Source organism: Rhipicephalus microplus, chromosome 8, assembly GCF_043290135.1.
Source record: "Rhipicephalus microplus isolate Deutch F79 chromosome 8, USDA_Rmic, whole genome shotgun sequence".
Classification (NCBI taxonomy): domain Eukaryota; kingdom Metazoa; phylum Arthropoda; class Arachnida; order Ixodida; family Ixodidae; genus Rhipicephalus; species Rhipicephalus microplus.
This window is the reverse complement of record NC_134707.1, coordinates 5687241-5707399: the sequence shown is the minus strand read 5'-3', so window position 1 is coordinate 5707399 and position 20159 is coordinate 5687241. Positions and strand designations below refer to the sequence as shown.

Below are 20159 nucleotides of genomic sequence, written 5' to 3'. Positions count from 1 at the left end.
AGCACGAGTTGTTGCTTAGCTTCCTTATTTCACAAGTACGCTTACCTGTGCCGAAGCATGCCAACATTTCATCACATTTTCTAAGCTTAGACAATGAATGTTCTAAGGCCTCCTTTACGAGCATTTTAAACAGGGCTCGAGTTTTTTTGTTTCTATAAACTTCATGTACAGTTTGCCCCTTGCATTGTATTTGGGCCCTTCAATTTTTAGTATTTTGTGTGCCATCTATTTCAGTTGGATTTCAAATGTGTTGCAGGCACTATCATCATCACAAGGGGGTGCAATAGAATTGACGAGCGAAAAATCTGCCAGATCCCTCTCATTGTGGTAATCAGCCTTATGCGAGGCAGTAGGAGGCAATGCCAGATTTCTCGCCTTGACCAAAGCGTTACGAGGTGCTCCGACGTATTCGTGCAAATCAAGTAGTGTACATACTGTAGGCTTAGCAGGCACGTGGAGTCCATCTCGGTGGATCAGTGGCTAGGGTGCCTAACTGCTGACCCAAAAGGTCGCAGGTTCGATCCCTGCTGTAGTAGTCCCGTGTACATTGCAATGTTGGTGCACATCAGCACCAGATTTATGGAGCCATCCACTACGGTGCCCCTCACAATCATGATGCAGTTTTGGGACGTAAAACCTCACATAGCCTACAAAGGGTAGAACAGAGATGTCAGTTTAATGGTCAGGAAGTGCACGCTTTGGAGTGATGACGTGCATATTATAAGCAGTGCATATTATATTCGTGCTATGCTCAACTGTAGCTTGAAGAGTCATAGATACGTAATGCTTCTTACACCGATAGCCAGACCCTAGAGAGCCCATCTTGACCAATTTGAAACATTCACTGAGACCCCTGCATACCAAAAAAAAAAAAGTGACCATGCCTGTCATTGTCACATTTTCTCGCTGCAGAGCTGTAAGACCACCAAGGCAGCTAACGGAGAGCGATTCACTGGCGACAGTGCTGCAACCTTGACAGTATGGAGTTGCCCAAGTGAGCAGCTGGAGCTGCTGGCAACAGTGAAACAGTAAAAGCGACTAAGGTAGTGGGCAGCAACAAAGTTTGCGTTGTCTCGAGAAATAAACGTGTGGCCATCCCAGAAATAACCTTAACTTGCAGTAAACGTCGAGATGAATAGCAAAAGCACGACAATTGTTGCTGTTTGTAATGAGTACTGCCATATAAGCAAAATTACTAGTTCTGCTTTTAGTAAGTGGACTTGAGCTTTTTTGCCCAGTCCCTTCATAGAATTTTACAGTTGCTTGCAATTTTACGATGTGGCACCTTCCACACTCTCGGCCTCACAACAATCAGCGAAGGGTCTGAGTAGAGGCTCCGTGACGCTTGAAGAGCATGCTCCGTCCGGAACTGCGACTGGGACGGCAGCCGCAGTCGTCTGCCCTTTATTCCAAGCTTTCCGACGCTTGCCGTACTTGTGGACGCTCCGGAACTTTTTTTGCGACAACATAGCACCGCAGTATGAGCAAGCACTCAGAAGAGACCACCGATGTAAACAAAGCTTGGTAAAAAAAGCACGCGAACTATCACAAAAACAGCAAACTGGCAAAAAACGAAGCGCACGCCGGATGATTCTCGACACGGCGGCCGCAGATGCGCTCGCGCTTCCAAGGTTGCCAAGGTGCGCGGCGCAGCTTTGACCAGTAAGAGGTCGCGCCTGCTACCACGTGACCCGCGCAGCCAATTGCCGTTCTTCGTTTTCGTTTTTTTACTTGCTCCTCGCGCTTTTATTTTCACTCGGCGAAATACGAGACCGCGACCATCGGGAAGCCGGCTTTCTCCTCTTTCCAAAGCTACCAAAATGGCGGCCCACGGTCAACAACTTGGCGCGTTTGTGCGGCGTGAACAACACCGTTTCAGGGGCTTTTTTTCCGCACTTTTCGGCGACTAGCCTCGGCAAAAACACTATTTGCGAGATTTGTAGCGCACGTTTCGCTGTAATATTTTAGAACAACGAAGTTGAAGGTCTGAAGATTACGAAAAAAAATAAATCAGAAAATCGCATATTTTGACCAAAATCGGCACTTTACTTGCCGCGCCCCCCCTTAAAGGCGGGGTAGCATTTTTCCGGCAAATATTATTTTAGTGAAGATCACGTTTACCAATAGCATGTTGGTCGTTGCTAATGGTGTGATTATAGATGACAGTGCGTAGGTGAGCAATGAAGTCAAACCTACATTGGGGAAATCAACAAGTAACATTAATCCAGCACTGGCAAACATGCATATAACCGAATGGAGACAATATAGAAACGTAACTTAGTGTCTTCATTCATAGTTGCCCATATTTTTGGTGTGATCTTTTCAGCTCCCCTTCCTATTTGAGGACACTTTTTAATATTATTAAAACTAATCTCAAGGATGGGAAGGTTCATTAAGCTTCTGCTTCTTTGCCACAGTCGTGCTGCCTTTCTTGGGCATGCTTTGTGATGTTCATTAGCTTGTTAGCCGAATCTGGCAACACTGCATATCAGTGACACTATGCACGCTTCACGACCTTATGCTTCCATGCAACAATGCTATTTGCAAGTGAGCTTCATTTGTCTACTTGTGAACTACTGCATAACCAGTTTGAAGTGGGGCAAATAGGATGGACCTCGTGTTTCAAACTCTGTTACAGGACTTGAGATGTAGAACTTTTACATTGTTTGCAAGTTTTTCAGCTGGTTCATCTAGGATATTATATAGCATGACAATGTGCACTTAAGGCCTGTAGAAACCATATGTTTCATGAGACACACTGACTTACGATTGCAACTATGAACTTTGGCGTGACACTTTGAAGAGCAGAAGTGGGGAGATAACCTTTGGACAAAACTTTGTGACATTGCGCCAACTCAGGAAAAGTTGAATGACAGTGCGACACTCAGTGATGTGACAACTTTTCACGGTGAAAGCTGTATATGTGGCTAGGCGAAACTAAAAGCCGTTCGCCCCGAAAAACGCTAAACAACTCCATTGGCTGCTCCGTCAGTTACGTCGCATCCAAGTGCGCGCGCCATTGGAAGCACAGTTAGCGATGTCGTTCATCCGTTTGCAGCCGTGCCCGCAAGCAGCAGCTTCAACCGAGTGGCATTGAAAGAAAGAAAAATGCAGAAAAAAGTGCAGCGCCGTCTCTCAGGAGCGGTCACGTCAACAGCACTGCACAGGAAGCGGGAGAGAAGGGAAAGGAGGTAATTCGGCCAACAGAAAAGAGCGCCGACTTTCAACTGAATTTATTGAAGGTGCTCTGGCCACTGTAATACAGGACGCAAGATCAGTGCGCATGCACAACAATATGTGTACGACTATGCATAACATTGTTAACTCAGAAATGGATACTTAAAGAACCCTAGGTGGTCTAAATTTCCGCAGCCCTCCACTACGGCGTCTCTCGTAATCATATAGTGGTTTCGAGACATTAAACCCCACATATCAATCAATCAATCAGAAATGAATACTCTCTTACAGAAAGGTGAAGTGATGGTGTACTGATGCATCGATTCGTGACCTTCGTGATAAAAAATGCTTTATAATCTCGCTTTTTCAGTTGAAAGCCAGCGCTCTTTTCTGTCCATGTTGTTTGTTCTTACTGCCGTCATGCTGTAACTATAATATAACTAAGATGGTTTCCTGAGTGCATTTTGTGCCCCTGTTTATAATCATAACTACTGTCAAACAATAAATATTTTCCTGGCCCCATCAGGTTCCACTTTATGAGGGTCTACTGCATCCGGAAAAGAAAAGAAATGTCGCCCCTTTGAGTCTTGTTTGGGTTTTTATATTACTTTCAAGTATTTGCGCAAGATCTCCCAAAAAGTACACACGGAAACACGACAAAGGGATGCGAACGACATTGTTTAGTCAGTACGTGTACATTCTGAAGCTGCACCATGAGACTCGATGACTTTAGTCCCAGCGTAGAGAGATTTCTTCGGTTGACATGTCTCCAACCAACGAGCTTCAATGCCCAGTTCAATGCAGTAATGTGCCGAGCCAGTCACGTGTGCGTCACATCTCACCAATGTTGTGGCAGTGTCCAGCTGTACGTGCAGCGTCTATTTGACTAGAAGGTGTCAGTCCTTGACGTCGGATATGCCCTGGGGTGTGATGGCAAACATAGCTTCAGCCTCGGGTAGGCACGGCGAGTCGTAGATTTTGCAGATGCGGGTCTCCCCGCGTCCCTTGCGCAGGTAAAGCCTCGTTGTAGAAGCATGTGCCATGATGTTTCCACCGATAGGCTTCTTGGGGTCGGCAGAAAACATGGCGGCTCCATCCACCTGGCGAAATAATGCAAGTTGCCGACAGATTAAACAGTTTGCTGATCTAGAATCTCAGCTTGAACTAGAGAATAAATACAGTTGATATGCCAAAAACAGGTAGAGTGCATAAAAAGGTTTTAATGTGGCTAATAAATGAACCAAATGGCACTGCAGGTGAAGATTTAAGCTATTAGTTTTAAACTTGCGGGGGGGGGGGTTAGGGGATGGTGTGCATGTGTGTTGCTACAGGAGAGGCGTTCCCAAATGTTGTGACACTTCCAGTGTGTTGCCAGTCAGTATAAAGTGTGACGTAGCAGCATAGTGCAGAGGGATAAGTGAAGTAGCACGATAGTTGCAAAACAGTAACACTGTCACGAAAACATCATCTCGGTCACTATGCACACAAGCCCTGGACATTAAATCGAAAGTGGTCTTACTGAAGCAACAACTGCATTACATTATTTAAGACTTGTCACTGCTTTCCTTTATTCCAACGTTTCTAGAACCGAACATTTGTTGTAAGTAAAAAAAAAGTACAAAGTTTGCTCCAGTGGAACCACATCCACTCTACAAAATGCACATCTGTGTTAAATGTGTGGCAGAACAAGCCAGCAGTTTTGGTAAATGAGTTGTGTGCACTTGGTTTGGGATGGTGCGACAAATGCTCACCTGAGCAACTACTTGGTTGGTGATGAGCACCGCAACGCCAAACTCGTCGGCCAGCCTGAGCAGCATCCGCAGAAACCGTGCCAGATGCATCTGCCGTGCACTCAGCTCACCTCGGCCAGAGTAGTCGGTGCGGTACAGCGCCGTGGCCGAGTCAACTATGAGCAGTGCGTACCGGGTCTCTGCCATCATGGCCGATGCCTGCAATCCCATCGGTCAAAGCAAAAAAATTACCTCTTAGCAACAGGTGAAACACTTACTACATATGATGTGTCTATCCAATTCTACCAGGCAACATTTCTTGTAACAAAAAGTCTTACTATCTGACCTCTGTATCATATTCACACGGAAAACAAATGGTCAATGAAATCCTACATCTGCCTCCAGCAAACATGTCCATCTTTACTTGACACCAGGTCTGGTGTGCCAGTTTCACAATGAAGCTTGAATCTAGAAATGTAGTTTGTTGAGCTATTTGGTCATACATTCACGCGGTTTTTGCCTTTTACAATCTAGAAAACGATATGCTGGATCATTAAAGGAAACTTAGTCTAGTTGATGTTGCATGTTGTCATTCAGTGAGTATTTGTTGGCATTTTGGCATCTAGCACATTAAAAAGAACACTGGCCCTCACGTGGCGGTTTTACGAAACTCGCTCCATTTCATTCATTCATGGGTACTAGTAGGCAGTTGCTTCTGAAATACTGTTGCGCAGCTTCCCATAGTGTCCATAGAAAACAATAAACAGCGTGAACAACATGACAAAAAATGGTTCAACTGCTCAGTCCCTCTCCCGTCTTGCCGTTCATATTGTTTCTCGTTTTCTACGGACACGTATCAACCAGTCCAAGTAAGTAATCTGGTGCAGTTCATTTCCAACACGTGGTTCACCTGCAAAGTGAATTTCTGCAGCGCAAACCAATTTAAGCTTATAGTGCAGCTGATGGCAAAGACCAGCATAACGACCACAGACCTGAATGAGCAGCTGCGTCTGGTGGTCTGAGTTGTACGCGCGTGCGTACGCCACATTGTCCAGCACGTCAGGCCCCGACAGGCCATATTTGTCGGCCACGGCGAGCAAGCGTTCGGGCCGGAAAGTGCCCTCGGTGTCGATGTAGAGGCACTTGCCCTCGCCACCGCTGTGCTCGATGGGCAGTTGGCAGGTGACGGCCAGCATGTGGCACAGCTGGGTCTTTCCAGTGCGGAACTCGCCGAACACCTCGGTGATAGAGCCGGTCTCGATGCCGCCACCGAGCAACTTGTCCAACTCCTTAGAGCCCGTGGTGATTTGGACGATGTCCGAGCGCTTCTGGTGGATCTCGGTGGCCGTGGTGAAGCCGAGGGGCACCATCTTGGCCGCCTCAGCCAACAGCTTGTCGGCCTTGGCTTCGCTGATGCCCTTGATGGTGAGCAGCTGCTTCTTGGGCGCGTACGCCACGGCCTCGACGGTGTGGAAGCCTGCCTCTTCGAGCTTGCGGATGTCTGCTGCCCCGATACCATTGCCCTGCATCAGGAAAGAGCGTCAGGGGTTGCTCAGTCATCATCGTCATCATCATCAGCCTGACTACATTCACTGCAGGGCCAAGGCCTCTCCCATGTTCTGCCAGTCAACTCGGTCCTGTGCTTGCTCCTTCCACTTTATACCCGTGAACTTCCTAATATCATCTGCCCACCTGTCTCTCCTTTACCCACTTGCCTTCTCTTGGAATACCGTCTGTGACCCTTAATGACCAGCGGTTATCTTGCCTTCACGCTACATGCCCTGCCCATGACCATTTCTTCTTCTTGATTTCGACTATGATCTCCAACACCTGGTCGTTCCCGTTTGCTCAGTTAAGAGCAGTCTCCAATAAGGAACACACAGATTCTAAATCATGACCAAACACAAACTACAGCCCACGGCTACTACAGTATTACCTACCCCATGTACAATCCTGGTCAAAAGTTCCCGGCCACGCTTTTATAAGCCTGGAAACCTCTGACCCCCCCCCCCTCTCCACCCTCCCTGTACTAATAAATTTAAGCGAGCAGCTGAAACTTTATGTGTAATGCCTAAAGCTTCAATTTTCAATGTGGCGTTTTTAAATGTTTTGTTTTCGGATGCAAGAGCGACATCTTGAGTGTTTAGTATGCTTCCAAGTTTTCCTTTGAGAGTTCAAATTTCGCCTATCGCTAGAACTGTTTTAATATGTGCTTACCATCACGAGTATATTCCAATTAACCCAATTTGACATTACTTCTGTTTCAGCACCACATCTTGCTACCATTGTAACTTTTACCCTGCTATCCTCACTGAAAATGGTGTTTTTGTTTTTTTTTGCAAATCTATTTATGTGGCGAAACAAATCAAACCTCAAGAACATTACAGGAATCAAGAATGAAGCTTAGATGAACAAACAAACAAAAAAAACACGCCACAATAAGAAACATGCAGCACTTTTTAGTAACAAATCGCATTGCAGAATAAAGGTACATTTTACTAAAAGCTGATGTTCCCGATGAATCACTTTTGGCGATACTATCCCCTTTGCAAGATACGGCATTATGTGGTGATGGAATGTGCAATGGTAAGCTTTCAGAAGCGATTACGGCATTGTGGCTTAACTTCTACGACCTGTTGTTCTTGCTTGTTGAGTCAAACCAGCGATAACAGGAACAAAATAACGCTGCGTAATCGGATCGCAGGCCAAGCCGACCTGCTTACCTCGAGTTTCTGTATTTTCAACGGCCCGAAGTTCTCTGCCTGCTCGTAGTCCACGACGTCTCTTTCTTGGACGTCCGTCATCTTGGCGCTTTGTCCAGAGTCCCAGGCAACGTGGCGCAGACGACGAAGATCGGCTGCCGGGTAGCTGAAACACACGCACGCGTAAAACTGTTACACCGCCTGTTGGCCAACGCGAGCGGATCGCTTTGCAAGTTGTTTGTTGTTCGCGCTTTGTTAAATAATTTGATCGCAGTTTGAGATGAAAAATCGCAAAGTCGTTCCAAGTGCGACATCCAAACGAAGCCGCACACCTATATCTTTCGAAAGCTGTCGGTAGAACAACTCACGAACTTTTGTCACTTCTGTCGAGTTTACTCATACGGCACGAGCCGTCTGTTATCAGCTGCAACTCTCGACGAGCTTTCTCAACTTTGCACGCACTTTCAACCACTGGAACAAGGAGCTACTTACAGTGTGCCGATTTTTCCAGATAATCAGGATAATATGAACGCTTTGCTGAACAATGTTGTAGAATTCACCGCTAGCACAATCTGCAAAACAAGTCAGAACGCGAACGCGAAGATCCCGCCATTCCTTATTCCTTGGCCTAGTGTGGCAAGCTAAGTCAAACTAATCAAATGCGGGACATGACCTCCGAGATAACAAACGCGCAACTTTATTACCTTAAAGGCTATGCTTAGCCATGCCCCCCAAAAAAATGTTGTTTCGCCGACAGCCGCCAGAGTCTCTTCCAAATGTATCAACTAGTTTATTACTAGGATCTTATTTTTTAAACAGCGTCACTAAAACAATGTTTTAAGCAACCTCAGACACTAAAACAATTTTTTACAATAAATTTGACCACACAAAGTTATAGAGGCTTTAACAGCGTAAATATTTGTTTCAAATTGCACTCAATTACGCTAAATAAATTGCTATAAAACAACATAAAAGTTACACAATCTATATTCAAATTTAAGTATAAAAATTTGTTTATTTTTAAAAGTATTTTTGCAATAAAATTTGCTTGCTTTTTTCAGCATGCATAAATTAGGCATTTATTAGCGTCGTCTGCAACGGCTTGGTCAGATATGTTGGCTTGAGATCCATAGACAAAAACGGCGGAAACACAAAATTAGCCAAAGGTAGCCAAGCTGGTAGGTGTTCTGTGGTGTTCTTAGATTCACGTGCATAGAGTTCCGTACAATAATTGTATAAAACTCCATGTTCACGTGCTTGCAAACTTTAAATCTGCGGTAAACTATACGTACCGTACTTCTATGTAGCTATATTGTAGCGCTCAGAATGCACGCCGTAAGAAAAAAAATGTTTTTTTGGGGGGACTCAACCTGATCAGCGCCAGACCACCGCTACATAGAAAGGACAAGCAAAGCGGTAGGTGTTTTCTGGGACAAGCGAGAGGCTGCGATAGAGTGCACAGAATGAGCTCGGAAGGGTGTGACGCTGCTGCACCGTCGAGAAATGAGTCGAAAAAGACGTCGCGACTGCTGAAGCACACACTGCGCGCCCTACGCTCGTCCGATTCGGACGAGGAGAAACTGGCCGCCCTGCTCGTCGTGACCAAAGTCGTGGACCCTTCCAGCGTGAAGCTCGAGAGCCTTCGGGAACTGCTGGATGCCATCGGCGTGTCTTACATCCTGCGGATGCTGAAGTCCGACGCAGAAACCTTCCGAACTCTGGGCGCCGATGCGACGTGTGCGTTCGCGGTCGAGCCGAGCCTGTGCGAGCGGCTACGACCGGCAGTGGACGCACTCGCGGGCTCCCTGGCCGACCTGGGAGTCGCGGCGGGCGTCGAATGCGCGTCGCGTCTCGTACTGCACGAGCCGGGGTGCCGGGCGCTCGTCAGCAGCGGCTTGCTAAAGGCGCTGGTCGGTCTGTCGCCGGCGGAGTTGGGCTCCCTGCTCGCCGCCTTGGCGGCTCGTCTGCGCTCGACCGAAAGTGGGGAAACGGCCGACGACTGGGAGTTTGGCCTGCTGTCGTCGGCGCGAATCTGCGTCGGTCAGGCCCTGTCGGGAAGGCTGGGCTCGGGCACGCGGCGGGGCCTGTTCGCGCTGCTCGCGTCGCTGGTCGAACGTCGGGGTGTGCGGTCGTTAGACGCCCCGACAGTGGCGCTCGCCGCCGTTGAACTGGAGATGCAGCTGTGCTCCTGGGAGCAGCCGGACGCCGAACTGGTGGTCGACTGTTGCCTGCTCTTGGAGGTGGCTGTGGACGACGCCGTGGCGAGCGGGAAGCTGCCCCCGACCGCTGCCGATCGCGTGCCGGGTGCCCTGCTCGCTTTTCTGGACGAGGTAAGTGTGTCGTGCTTTTCAGTGATCCCTCCGTCACCGCCCCTTGTATGAATGGACCTCGCCTGACTGCGCTTTTCTCTCCTGCCGTGTTTCCGTTAGTTTTCTTGCGCAGTCACATATACTCAAACCTCATTATAACGAAGTTGCACTTTACACTAAATTGAGTTCGTCATATCCGAAAAATTTGTCATAAAGGTTTTATACCAAACTCTATATAGCAAGACTATTTTTCGTTTACTTCGTTATAACCAATATTTCATTATATCCAGGTTCATTGTATCGAGGTTCAAGTGTTGTGGATCTTGTATAAAACCTGCACCAAGAATAGGCAACGGGTCCACCCAAAAGAGAATTCGTTGTTTTGATAGTTGTTTCACAATGGTAAGCTGCAACTAATATATCTTCAACCCATGTCTGTTCTCTGACCTGTTCTGCAGTCCTCCTGTCGTGTTATGTTCCATTGTCCTAGTTGGTTTCGAGCAAAAGAAATGGACCTTGGCTGGCCACGTAATGCAGAGAACAGACAATTGATAAGCAGTAAAAGCAAAACGATGGGTACCAAGGGATGCAATGGACCAAGGGATGCAATATTTTCTTGATGCAATGCAGCTCTTCACCTTTCATGAGTCTACAAAGGGGCATGGTACAGCAAATGCACTACTTTGTTAAAGGGACTGTCTACAGCTCCGAAAAATTTTTCTGATTGTGGCAAAAATGAGAAGATTGTTCATCACATTGGCGGCAACAATTTAGTTTTGTCTCGTACAAAAATAATTATAAAATTCATTTGATGTTGAATGTTGACACAGAATGACTACTAGCACTACCCAACAGGAGTGTGCTTTAATCCACTGGTAAGACAAGAAATTCCTGCAGGTAGACTCATTTTGCTTAAAAACAATCCCTAACGGGAAATTTTATTTTATGCACTTCAGACAGCTTTATGTTGCACCAGAAAGTAATTTTTGCTTTTTCTGCCCATGCGTTCAAAAAAGCCCCCGGTGGCGCTACTGCCAGTATGTTTGCTTGCCTGCATGCCTGCCTGCAAACGGTGGAGAAACGCGAGCACTGCATCCGCCGCTCTTCACAAGAACAACAAAAATGTCTGCCAGCTTTAAGGGACCACTAAGGTATTACTTTTATTATGAATGAAAACTTCGAGCCTGCTGGTGATTTCATTTTTTGACTTTCACCGGCAGCACATTGTCGTCGCCTGAATCGACCAGTGTTGTGGGCATTCGTCCCACCGTTAGGAGACAGGATGCAGATAGAAAAATTCTGTTTTAAAAATTTCTACTCACTGTCCAGAGAAACTGCCACAAGGTGTGACACTCCGGAGGGTACCCTTTTCATTGCGACACAAAACAGAAAAACAGTGATGGGCAGTAGACAGTCGCTCTAAATCTTTTTTACTGCTTTTATGCTGCATTTTCAGCTACACTGATCTCAATGTTTTTAATGGTCAATACTCGGGCAGACCAAGAAATGACTGATTTTACAGTCTACTGACTCACTCCAACGCAGTTAGCCCAGCTAATGGCGGCTGGCTACATAATGCAGACAGCATGTTCAAGTGCAGTTTGTTTGCTCTTTGACGCAGAAAATGTAGGCTGGGTTTTGTTGATATAGGCACACATATTATACAATCTGCAGCACGTGTAACAAGGAGCTTGTCTCCGCTTGGAGAACAACTGGTGCCTTCATTAGTTAAGCAAATAATCGGTGCAGCGAAGCACACATGTGGGTTATGAAAAGGGTCTGTTGGAGTCGGAGCAGAAAATCTAGGTTTGGCCTCGTGGCTATTCTGTCATGGTAATCAAAAACAGCAGTATGGCAAACTAACAAAGCCAACTAAACTTCACCCACTGGCAGACTGCACAGTAAGTATCGTTAACAGTAACGCTATCACAAAAGGGATAACTGCACAACGCACGTATAAACTAGACACAGGCCAATTTGTGTGTGTCAGGTTTATGCGTGCGTAATGCAGTTATGTTAGTATGCACCAGCTCGCCTGGCAATGAGGTTTTGTAAACCAGGGGTTCTCAAAGTGAATTCCGCCAGCCACTGATAAATTTTTCCTGGTTCTGCAATCGCCCACTCGATTAGCTTAGATGGTGATCTAGAGGTGTGTGATCGATCTAGGCAACCTCCATTATTCATGTCCGAGCGTGAATAAGCACATCTCAGTGCATTGATTTTTATTGAAAATAAAAAATGAAACAAGTTCGGTGGGGGGGGGGATGGGGGGGAGTCTTGGCACTTAATGTAGCTTAGCAGGATTTCCTAGCACCAACATGCTTGAGAACCCCTGTCCTAAACGGTAATGCTGTTAAGTATTTTTAATGAAGGAACACTTGTGAAAGGAACTCCAAAGTGAGAGAGTGGATTCGTTTGGACTGATAAACTGTACTCTGAAAACTGTAGTGCTGGTAACTGTGTCACCGTAGGTTTATTATTAGATGAGAAAATTAATGTCAATACACTAAGAGCTCATTAATTTAAGGTCAAGTAATTTGGGATTTCTGTTAATTTGTACTAATCCCCTGGTCCCGGCACAGCCCTGTGTATTTCTGTGAGGGAAACCTCTCAATGATTCGAACACATAGGTACCCACACCGGTTAAATAGAGCTGGGAGCCCATAGTTTCTTGGTGCTCCTCGCAAAAGTCAGCCCCGAGTGATCAGAATGTGTTGCTAAACCAAACCAAATTTATCAGAGATGCGAAACAGTGAAACAGCAGCATTTGTATGGAGATGAGAACTCGTACACTGTGCTGAAGCTCTTGGGCAAGTTGCTAATTATGCTCATGGAGTCACTACAAAAGAAGTGCAGGCAAGTGCTGGTTGCTAATTACTTTTAATTTTGAACTTGAACTTTATTTCGCATCTATACGTGGTACAGATAACAGGAACACAGAGAAAAAGCCACATAACGACTTGACGAGGTCTGTGTCTTTTTTTTGGCAACAAACATTTTGATTACGTTATCTCTGCTGTGTAAGTGAACTTCTCGAAAGAATCATGGTCTTTTTTGTTTCATGAAAAAGTAACCTACTGACATGGGAAAATGTTTTGCTTTTTGGTGTCCTTTGAACTAATGTAGTAGCTTGGGCAAGTTGCTACAAAAAACCTTTAATGGAGCTCTCATCTTTTTATTGTTATTGTTGACAGGCATTTCAGTCCCCATCTTGGGGCCGTGGACAAGCTGTGGTGTTGCCCGCTTGTCGTCTGCTGTGTCGCTGGTTGGCAGACGACTCTACAACCATGAGGCCAGAGGTTGGCAAAGTGCTGGCACCACTCCTCGAATTGGCTGCCTCGAATGAATCCATGCTACCTCTCATCCTTCCCGCACTGTGTCACCTCACCGCCGACGATACGCTGCGATTCATCGTGCTGAAGTCACCAGTCTTGGCTTGTCTTTTCGTCTACCTAACCGAGTGGAGTCTCTCTCCACAACAGCTCGAAACTTGTGCGGGCGTTTTCTTGAACCTAGCAGTACTCGGAGTCGAAACATTGGACTCATTCTCATCGCTGTTGGACTTCTGCGTTCAGAAAGTGGTGGCAGATACAATGCACCCCGTGACTCTGAAAGCGAACCTGGCACTTTTGGGTCTTTTTCTCCTTAGGTCGAAGCTGCAACGGTCTATGACTGCACCCGACACTTTGGACTTGACAGCCTTTGTCGAACGTTGTACTTGGCTGTTTAATTCGTCGCCTACTCTGCCTCAAAATGATGTGGAGGAATGGAATGAGCTTAGCTCCTTGGGCAAGCAAGTTCTCCGGGATGTTCTTTCGGCATTAACCAAGCCTACATAGTGTTACATCAGTTTTCAGGGAGATAATTTGTCGAATGGAACTGCCCACATCTGAACAATCTTTCTGGTTAATGAAAAATTGTACAGGTTCCTAGTAAAGAAATGTTATCCTCCTTAATATCATTGCTTGAAAATCATCTACATGCTGTCCAGTTATGATATACTTGTGTCACCATTACTTATACATAGTTGCTCTTGTAATTATACTGTACCCATAATTTTGTTTATCCTAAACATTGTCACTTCATTTTATTTTCACCATTTCTTACATCACTGTATTCTTACTTCAGTTTTCCCTTTTGTATGCCTCTTTGATCACCTTTCATTTTTCGATATTAGGATGTACTAATATTATAATGTACTATTACGTTTCCCTATATATCTTGTTAACTGCCAATATTTTCTTTCCGCGCAATTTAATGTTTTCTATCGCCCCGCCGCGGTGGTCTAGTGGCTAAGGTACTCGGCTGCTGACCCGCAGGTCGCGGGTTCGATTCCCGGCTGCATTTCCGATGGAGGCGGAAATGTTGTAGGCCTGTGTGCTCAGATTTGGGTGCACGGTAAAGAACCCCAGGTGGTCGAAATTTCCGGAGCCCTCCACTACGGCGTCTCTCATAATCATATAGTGGTTTTGGTACGTTAAACCCCACAAATCAATCAATGTTTTCTATTTGTATTTTTATATAGTAGCAAGCCAAATATGCCCTTCCTGTAATGATCCCTGATGGGATCGACAGTATCAATAAATAAATAAAATAATGGAACATTGAGTTCCTGGCAATGGAACAGTGCTGCTGGTTCTAGATAACAAAGCATTGTCCGGACTCCTGGTAAGGGGACATTGTTTCTGATGACTACTGGAGGTCCAGAGGTGTGGAATGGTCCATGACTGAACAGGACCATGACAAGAAGAATAGGCAGCGCTGCCGAAGTAGAGTGTACCAGAACGAGGGGAGTGCTCAAAACAGCCGCAGAACCGTGCACCAAAAGTGAGCCAATAGAGGATGAAGTTACTTATGGCACTGCAATTGGTAGCCTGCAATGTGTTGTTGTCTAAAAGCAGTGCACCACTTTACCAAATTGGTGCTGAAGTAGAATGCCTACTTTCCACTTTTAAAAGACCGGAGCTCAAATTGCAGCTGAAAATGGTGGGTTTTATTTTTGGTGTCGCTTGTTACAGCTGCATTGCTTTTCATTTCTTTTTGTTTGTTTCTTAAAACTAGCTTGAATTGCTACGCATTGTCACAAAAAGTAAACTGAAATGTAAAGCAATACAAAAGAAGTTTGACAGCGAACGTGAAAATTGGCAGCACCACCACTTCTGGTTCAACAAAAACAAACAACGCTGTAATTACGCAGTAAGATGGCGTCCAATAAGCGCACGAGCCAATGGACTTCTATTCAACCGCCGGGAAAAAAATTTCATCGCTCAACACGACACACTGCAATTCGGTTCTGCTATTGCAGTCTTCAAACCTTTGCCATTTTCCCCAAACCGAATGCCGACTACTTTCAGTTTTTTTTTTTTTTTTGCTGCGAGTCAGTAGCCAGTAACTGAGGGGCAGTGTACTGCACATAGATATGCTTAGCCTCCTATTCTTTAAAATCTCGAGGGGGGTGGGGGGGCACACTTTTCTTTATGTGTATGTTATGTTCAATCTTGCGCGCAGTGACGCTGCATACACTTTGACTCATCGTCAAATCTCTTGTATTTTACTAAAAAAATTTTGTTACTATTTATTCATTAGATCTAAGAGACAATCATGCCAAGTAAAGTATGGGGTATGTTATCAGAAGTAATTGTAATGTAAATATGAAAAAAGAGTGGGCGAAAAGGTAACTTGTAGTGGGCAAGAACCGAACCTGCGGCCTTCGAATAACGCGTGATGCTCTACCAACTGAGCTGCTACGACGGCTATCACCCCCCCCCCCAACCACTTTATGGAGTGTATATGTACATTAAACGTGAGAGCGTCAGTGAGTGCCGTCTGTAGCAATTACTTATAATAAAATCCCCTATACTTTCCTTGGCATGATTCATATATCTTATTAATCTTGTGTCCAACAAAAAAAAACAAGCCCTTAAGAGTACACTTCTTTCCTACGTTACTTTTTAGCAATACATAGCAACTGAAGCTAGTTAAAAAGAAGACAAGTTACATTAAAATGAAACATCATTCCAGCTGCAATTTGAACACAGGTTTACTAAGTGGGAAGCAGGCATTATATTGCTGCATTATTCCAAAAGAGCCCGGTGCAGCGGCAACACATTCAAGGCTAAATGCCGCAGTGCCACAAGTGACTTGACCCTATTTTGGTTTCACTTTTCCAAGCTTGTTCCGAGCACTCTTCTAATCTGTTAGCATTATCGCCAAGGCCAGCATCTCTCTTTAGAAAGACTCTGTAAAGCATTTCATTTATCTTGTTACTAGCATAGTGTTTTCTGTTAATGCATGCACCAGCGTGCCTACAGGGTGAGTAGCTGTGTTTCCCCGCACCTTGCCACTGATCAGTACCGGTGCGCCCACATTCTTTACGAGACTATTGAGGGGGTGATGAGACATAATTGAGTGTAATGCTTTGTTATGAAACGCTGGCTGTATTGCTTTGTCTACTCATCGATGTGCCTCGAGCTCAACCATTTCTGGGGCTTAAACGGGCCAAAAGCATGATGTGATAGCAAGGCACACTGTAGTGGAGAGTTCTGTGAATGGCAACCACCTGGGTGTGTTTAAGGGTGAAATGCGATCTGAAAAAAGATCATTCATCTGTAGCCTATGGCAATCATAATGTTTGCTGTATATATAGGCTTCTATGCTGATTTCAAATATGTAACTACTTTGAAGTTGCCCAGTTTACGTTTTGTGCCATAACAATGTGTTTATGCCTCTAGGCAAAATTTTATGGCTCTCGGCCATTAATGGCTCATATTGCTCCACATTAACTGTAGAATGCAAATAAGTATTAAAATAAAAAGTATGTATAAAATATATTAATGGACAAAAAATTGTGAGAATTCTTGGAATTGTCAGTCCATACGAATTGTTTGCTTTAGGTCTCTAATAATTATACTGGTGATATAAAGTTTTAAAGGAGGTACTTGCACCTTTCACATGTTAAGAAATATGTGGGCAAAGTTTCATCCCAATCTGGCTTTCAGAAGTACCATAAACATGATGTCTAAACTGGGAAAGTTGTCCAAAAATGCATTTTGAGAAAAACGCTTTTTAAAGGTGTAAGTCAAAGCTCATCTATGCGGCGAAGATATGTTTTTTAATATGATTTCTTCCATCATGAGAGCTGGCAATCATTGTTATCTTGAGCTGTGGCTCAATTGAACTCTGACTGATGCGAAATGCCATATGGCAAGCAATCGGGTGACAATTTCCAGGGAACTCAAGACAATGAGCTCTTTTACAGCGATAGCTGTTGTGAGATCTGAACGCAAGTCACACGAGGCGCCATAGTTGTCCGCCGCCGCCGCTGTCCGTAACCAGTATGAAAAGAAAAAAAAAAACTCTGTAAATAATAAACTCTAATAACACAATGGGATTTGAACCCTGGTCCGCTGTGTACCAGCCCAGTATTCTACCACTAAGTTTGCTTAAGGCCTAAACTGGCCTTAAGCAGGCTTGATGTCGGGAAAGGAATCGCAGTAATATAAGTAACAAAATGTTTTATAACATCAAAGGAACAGCCAGGCGTCACATAAAGCGAATTGCGTAACAAATGAATGGTCCAATGCTCCAACCCTATATAAAAATTTTTCTTTATCACGTGGCGCATACCCACTTCAGACATAATTCTTCATCGTTGTCAGCCACTGCATTGAAAAATTGCACAAAAATTTCTAAAAAGTGTGCAGCAGATACCATGCTTCTCCAAAGAAGGCCGAAAGGTAGCATAGCGAATGCTGGCGTACTACAAAAAAATAAATATTTATGGCATACTGGTTACCCAGCAGTGTTTTTGTAGCAGTTACCCAAATAGTGTTTAGAAAAAACTCTGAAAGGCCACTCTTCTAGCTTTCACTATGACTGTGCTGCGCATTCCATGCAGGCCTGGCGTTTCTAGTTTAGTAGCCACATTGTGCATTTTAAAAGCAATTTTAACCTATTCCAAGTTTAATTACAATCTTCACTTGTTTTGTTGTGATAGTATATTGGGAAGCTAATTAAACTTGTGATAGCAAATGATAAAAAATTGTAATGTTAGAAAAAACATGACTTTTTCAACTCGCATCTCTCTTTAATGTGCACATAATCTTAGCACATGGATCTCAAGCATTTCGCTTCCATCAAAATGTAACTGCCACAACTGGAATCAAACCTGTGTATTTACAGTACGCAGGCATGTACCACTGCAATCATCAACAGCAGCAGCCTGACTACGCCCACTGCAAGGGAAAGGCTTCTCCCATGTTGCTTTCTGCTAACACGTTATACCTCTGAACTTCTTAATCTCATCTTCCTGCCTAATTTTCTGTCTCTCTCTCACCTGTTCACCTTCCCTTGTAATCGAGTCAGTTATCCTTAATTACCAGCGATTATACTGCCTACCACTGCAAGCCTCAAACTCTATAGTTTGCACGTGACATCATGGACACAGCTTCTAAATGTATGGCACCGTTCACCAGAAACCAGTTGTAGTTAAGCTGGTTTGATGTGATAATAATGTGGTGTGAACGCTTCTGTACACGAATGACTAAAAAATTCTGCAGATCCATGGAAATTGATGTTATGCAAAGCGTGTGGAGGGAAGCTGACTGTGGCGTGTCTTTTTAATGAGCGAAATGCTACAAAATCATGCTAAATATATGTGCAAGTGTTGTACGCACTCACATGTTGAACAGCGGCATATGCTTTATGTAACCAGTTGTGTAAAGATGCCAACAGCAACATAGATAACTGCCAATACCAGAAGCTGTAAGCAGATATGTAGCACTTGTGACGATGATAGTACTGGCTAGTGCTACATAGGCATGAGTAGATTGTACTTACAATTCACGTTGACCCGACATGACACCTGTATCGTAGGAGTAGATATGTAATGCCTATAAAATCAAATGGGCAGCACCGCAACCTCAAGGGACATTTCACCAACATTATGGCAGCATAGGGTCTTTTTTGAAAGGAGTTCTGAGACCTGGCATGGTTCTGTGGTAGAATACTTGATTGCCATACAGAATGCCTGGGTTCGATTCTTGCTGGGACCATTGCATGTATTCATTGCATTCGTCGGGTCATTAACGCTCTTTTATTTAAATTACCAATGTCTGTTCCCGCCCTTCCTCAGTAGATATAAACTGTCAAACGCACCTATGGGGCATACCCATATAATGTGACCTGCGTATATGGTTATGTGCCACACGCGTCTGGATGAAGGTGTTTGATGACATACAATATGGCATTTTCATGTTATTGCAGTAGTGGGCTCTCGAAATCAAGCCATCTTTTATAGAGGCACGCGGGTAAACTTTTAATTTGACCAAAGGCAGTGTATGCACACTACTTTTAATGGCCAATGACATTAACGTGTGACATGAAACATGCACAAACCTGACGTATCTATCACACTGTGTAGCATGTTCTGTGACATTTCTCGCCTTTTACTTTCACAATGCATAAAGCAATGTGCGGTTTGCTTTCACATCTTAAGATAGTATGATGTTCATTGTTTTCAATAAACTTGTGTTGTTCTTCAGTATATCTTTCGCTTATGGGGGCAACCATTTATGACACTAATGACAGCCTGCTGTTGAATTTGAAAACGTTGCTCTTTGGAGACGTAGACAAAACCAGTTGTCTCATATTTGGCATCAACTTAATAAAATTAGAAAATGAAAGTTACGGTATTAATTCTAAGAAACTTAATGCTTTTGGCTATTTATGCAGATACTTTAACTTGCTTTTCCATAAAGAGCGATGAAACTTTTTTAGTATTTTATAAGCTTTGAGCTCAGCTGGACTTCTTTGTGTCTCTTGCTCTGTTTGAATATTCTCAAACATAAAGTTGGCAAACGCCAATTTTTCCAGAAAACAAAACACATGCGAGTTATACGTTAGATGTCAGTAATTACAATGACAAAAAAAGCAGGGTTATAACTCTGGCAAAAAATAACTTTCTACGCGCTTTTTTTTAAGTCTTGAGTTTAATCAAAATCATAAAGTTTCATTCAAAATGCATGCATACAAAACTATGCACAGGGGTGACTGTAGGTGTCTTGCAGTGATTCCGTCACCTGATTTTTAATGATAATAAAGGTAGTGAGCTCAAGGTACAGGAGGTCACGCTAGAGATAACAGATAAATACAAATATCTGGGCGTATGGATAAGCAATGGGACCAAGTACCTAAGGGAACATAAAATATACGTAACAAATGAAGGTAACAGGAATGCCGTG

General features: G+C 44.3%; 2 protein-coding genes across 3 annotated transcripts; one reads left to right on the top strand and one right to left on the bottom strand.

Annotated features, from left to right (window-relative positions):
• Nucleotides 1-3835: 3835 nt before the first annotated feature.
• On the bottom strand, nt 3836-8286 carry spn-A (RAD51 recombinase homolog spn-A). The gene is made up of 5 exons (XM_037416110.2): nt 8102-8286; nt 7631-7775; nt 5900-6430; nt 4929-5126; nt 3836-4277 (listed from the first exon to the last, which is right to left on the bottom strand). Exons 2-5 carry the CDS (start codon nt 7709-7711, stop codon nt 4074-4076), a joined length of 1014 nt encoding a protein of 337 aa, XP_037272007.2. The 5' UTR covers nt 7712-7775; nt 8102-8286; the 3' UTR covers nt 3836-4073.
• A 471-nt stretch (nt 8287-8757) lies between these two features.
• Neurochondrin (neurochondrin) lies at nt 8758-19462 on the top strand. Of its 2 annotated transcripts, none has more exons than XM_075870839.1 (2): nt 8758-9939; nt 10935-11755. In XM_075870839.1, exons 1-2 carry the CDS (start codon nt 9073-9075, stop codon nt 11055-11057), a joined length of 990 nt encoding a protein of 329 aa, XP_075726954.1. In that variant the 5' UTR covers nt 8758-9072; the 3' UTR covers nt 11058-11755. The 2 variants fall into 2 exon arrangements, with proteins under 2 accessions (XP_075726954.1, XP_037272006.2); XM_037416109.2 differs by lacking the exon at nt 10935-11755 and adding an exon at nt 13113-19462 and having other exon boundaries at nt 8762-9939.
• The last annotated feature ends 697 nt before the right edge of the window (nt 19463-20159 follow it).

Coding starts and splice junctions, on each gene's coding strand:
- spn-A (XM_037416110.2), bottom strand. CDS start 7,711: ATGACGGACGTCCAAGAAAGAGACGTCGTGGACTACGAGCAGGCAGAG. Junction 5,127..5,899: donor AGACGCAGCTGCTCATTCAG/GTCTGTGGTCGT, acceptor ATGGGATTGCAG/GCATCGGCCATGATGGCAGA. Junction 4,278..4,928: donor CCAACCAAGTAGTTGCTCAG/GTGAGCATTTGT, acceptor TTATTTCGCCAG/GTGGATGGAGCCGCCATGTT.
- Neurochondrin (XM_037416109.2), top strand. CDS start 9,073: ATGAGCTCGGAAGGGTGTGACGCTGCTGCACCGTCGAGAAATGAGTCG. Junction 9,940..13,112: donor TGCTCGCTTTTCTGGACGAG/GTAAGTGTGTCG, acceptor TATTGTTGACAG/GCATTTCAGTCCCCATCTTG.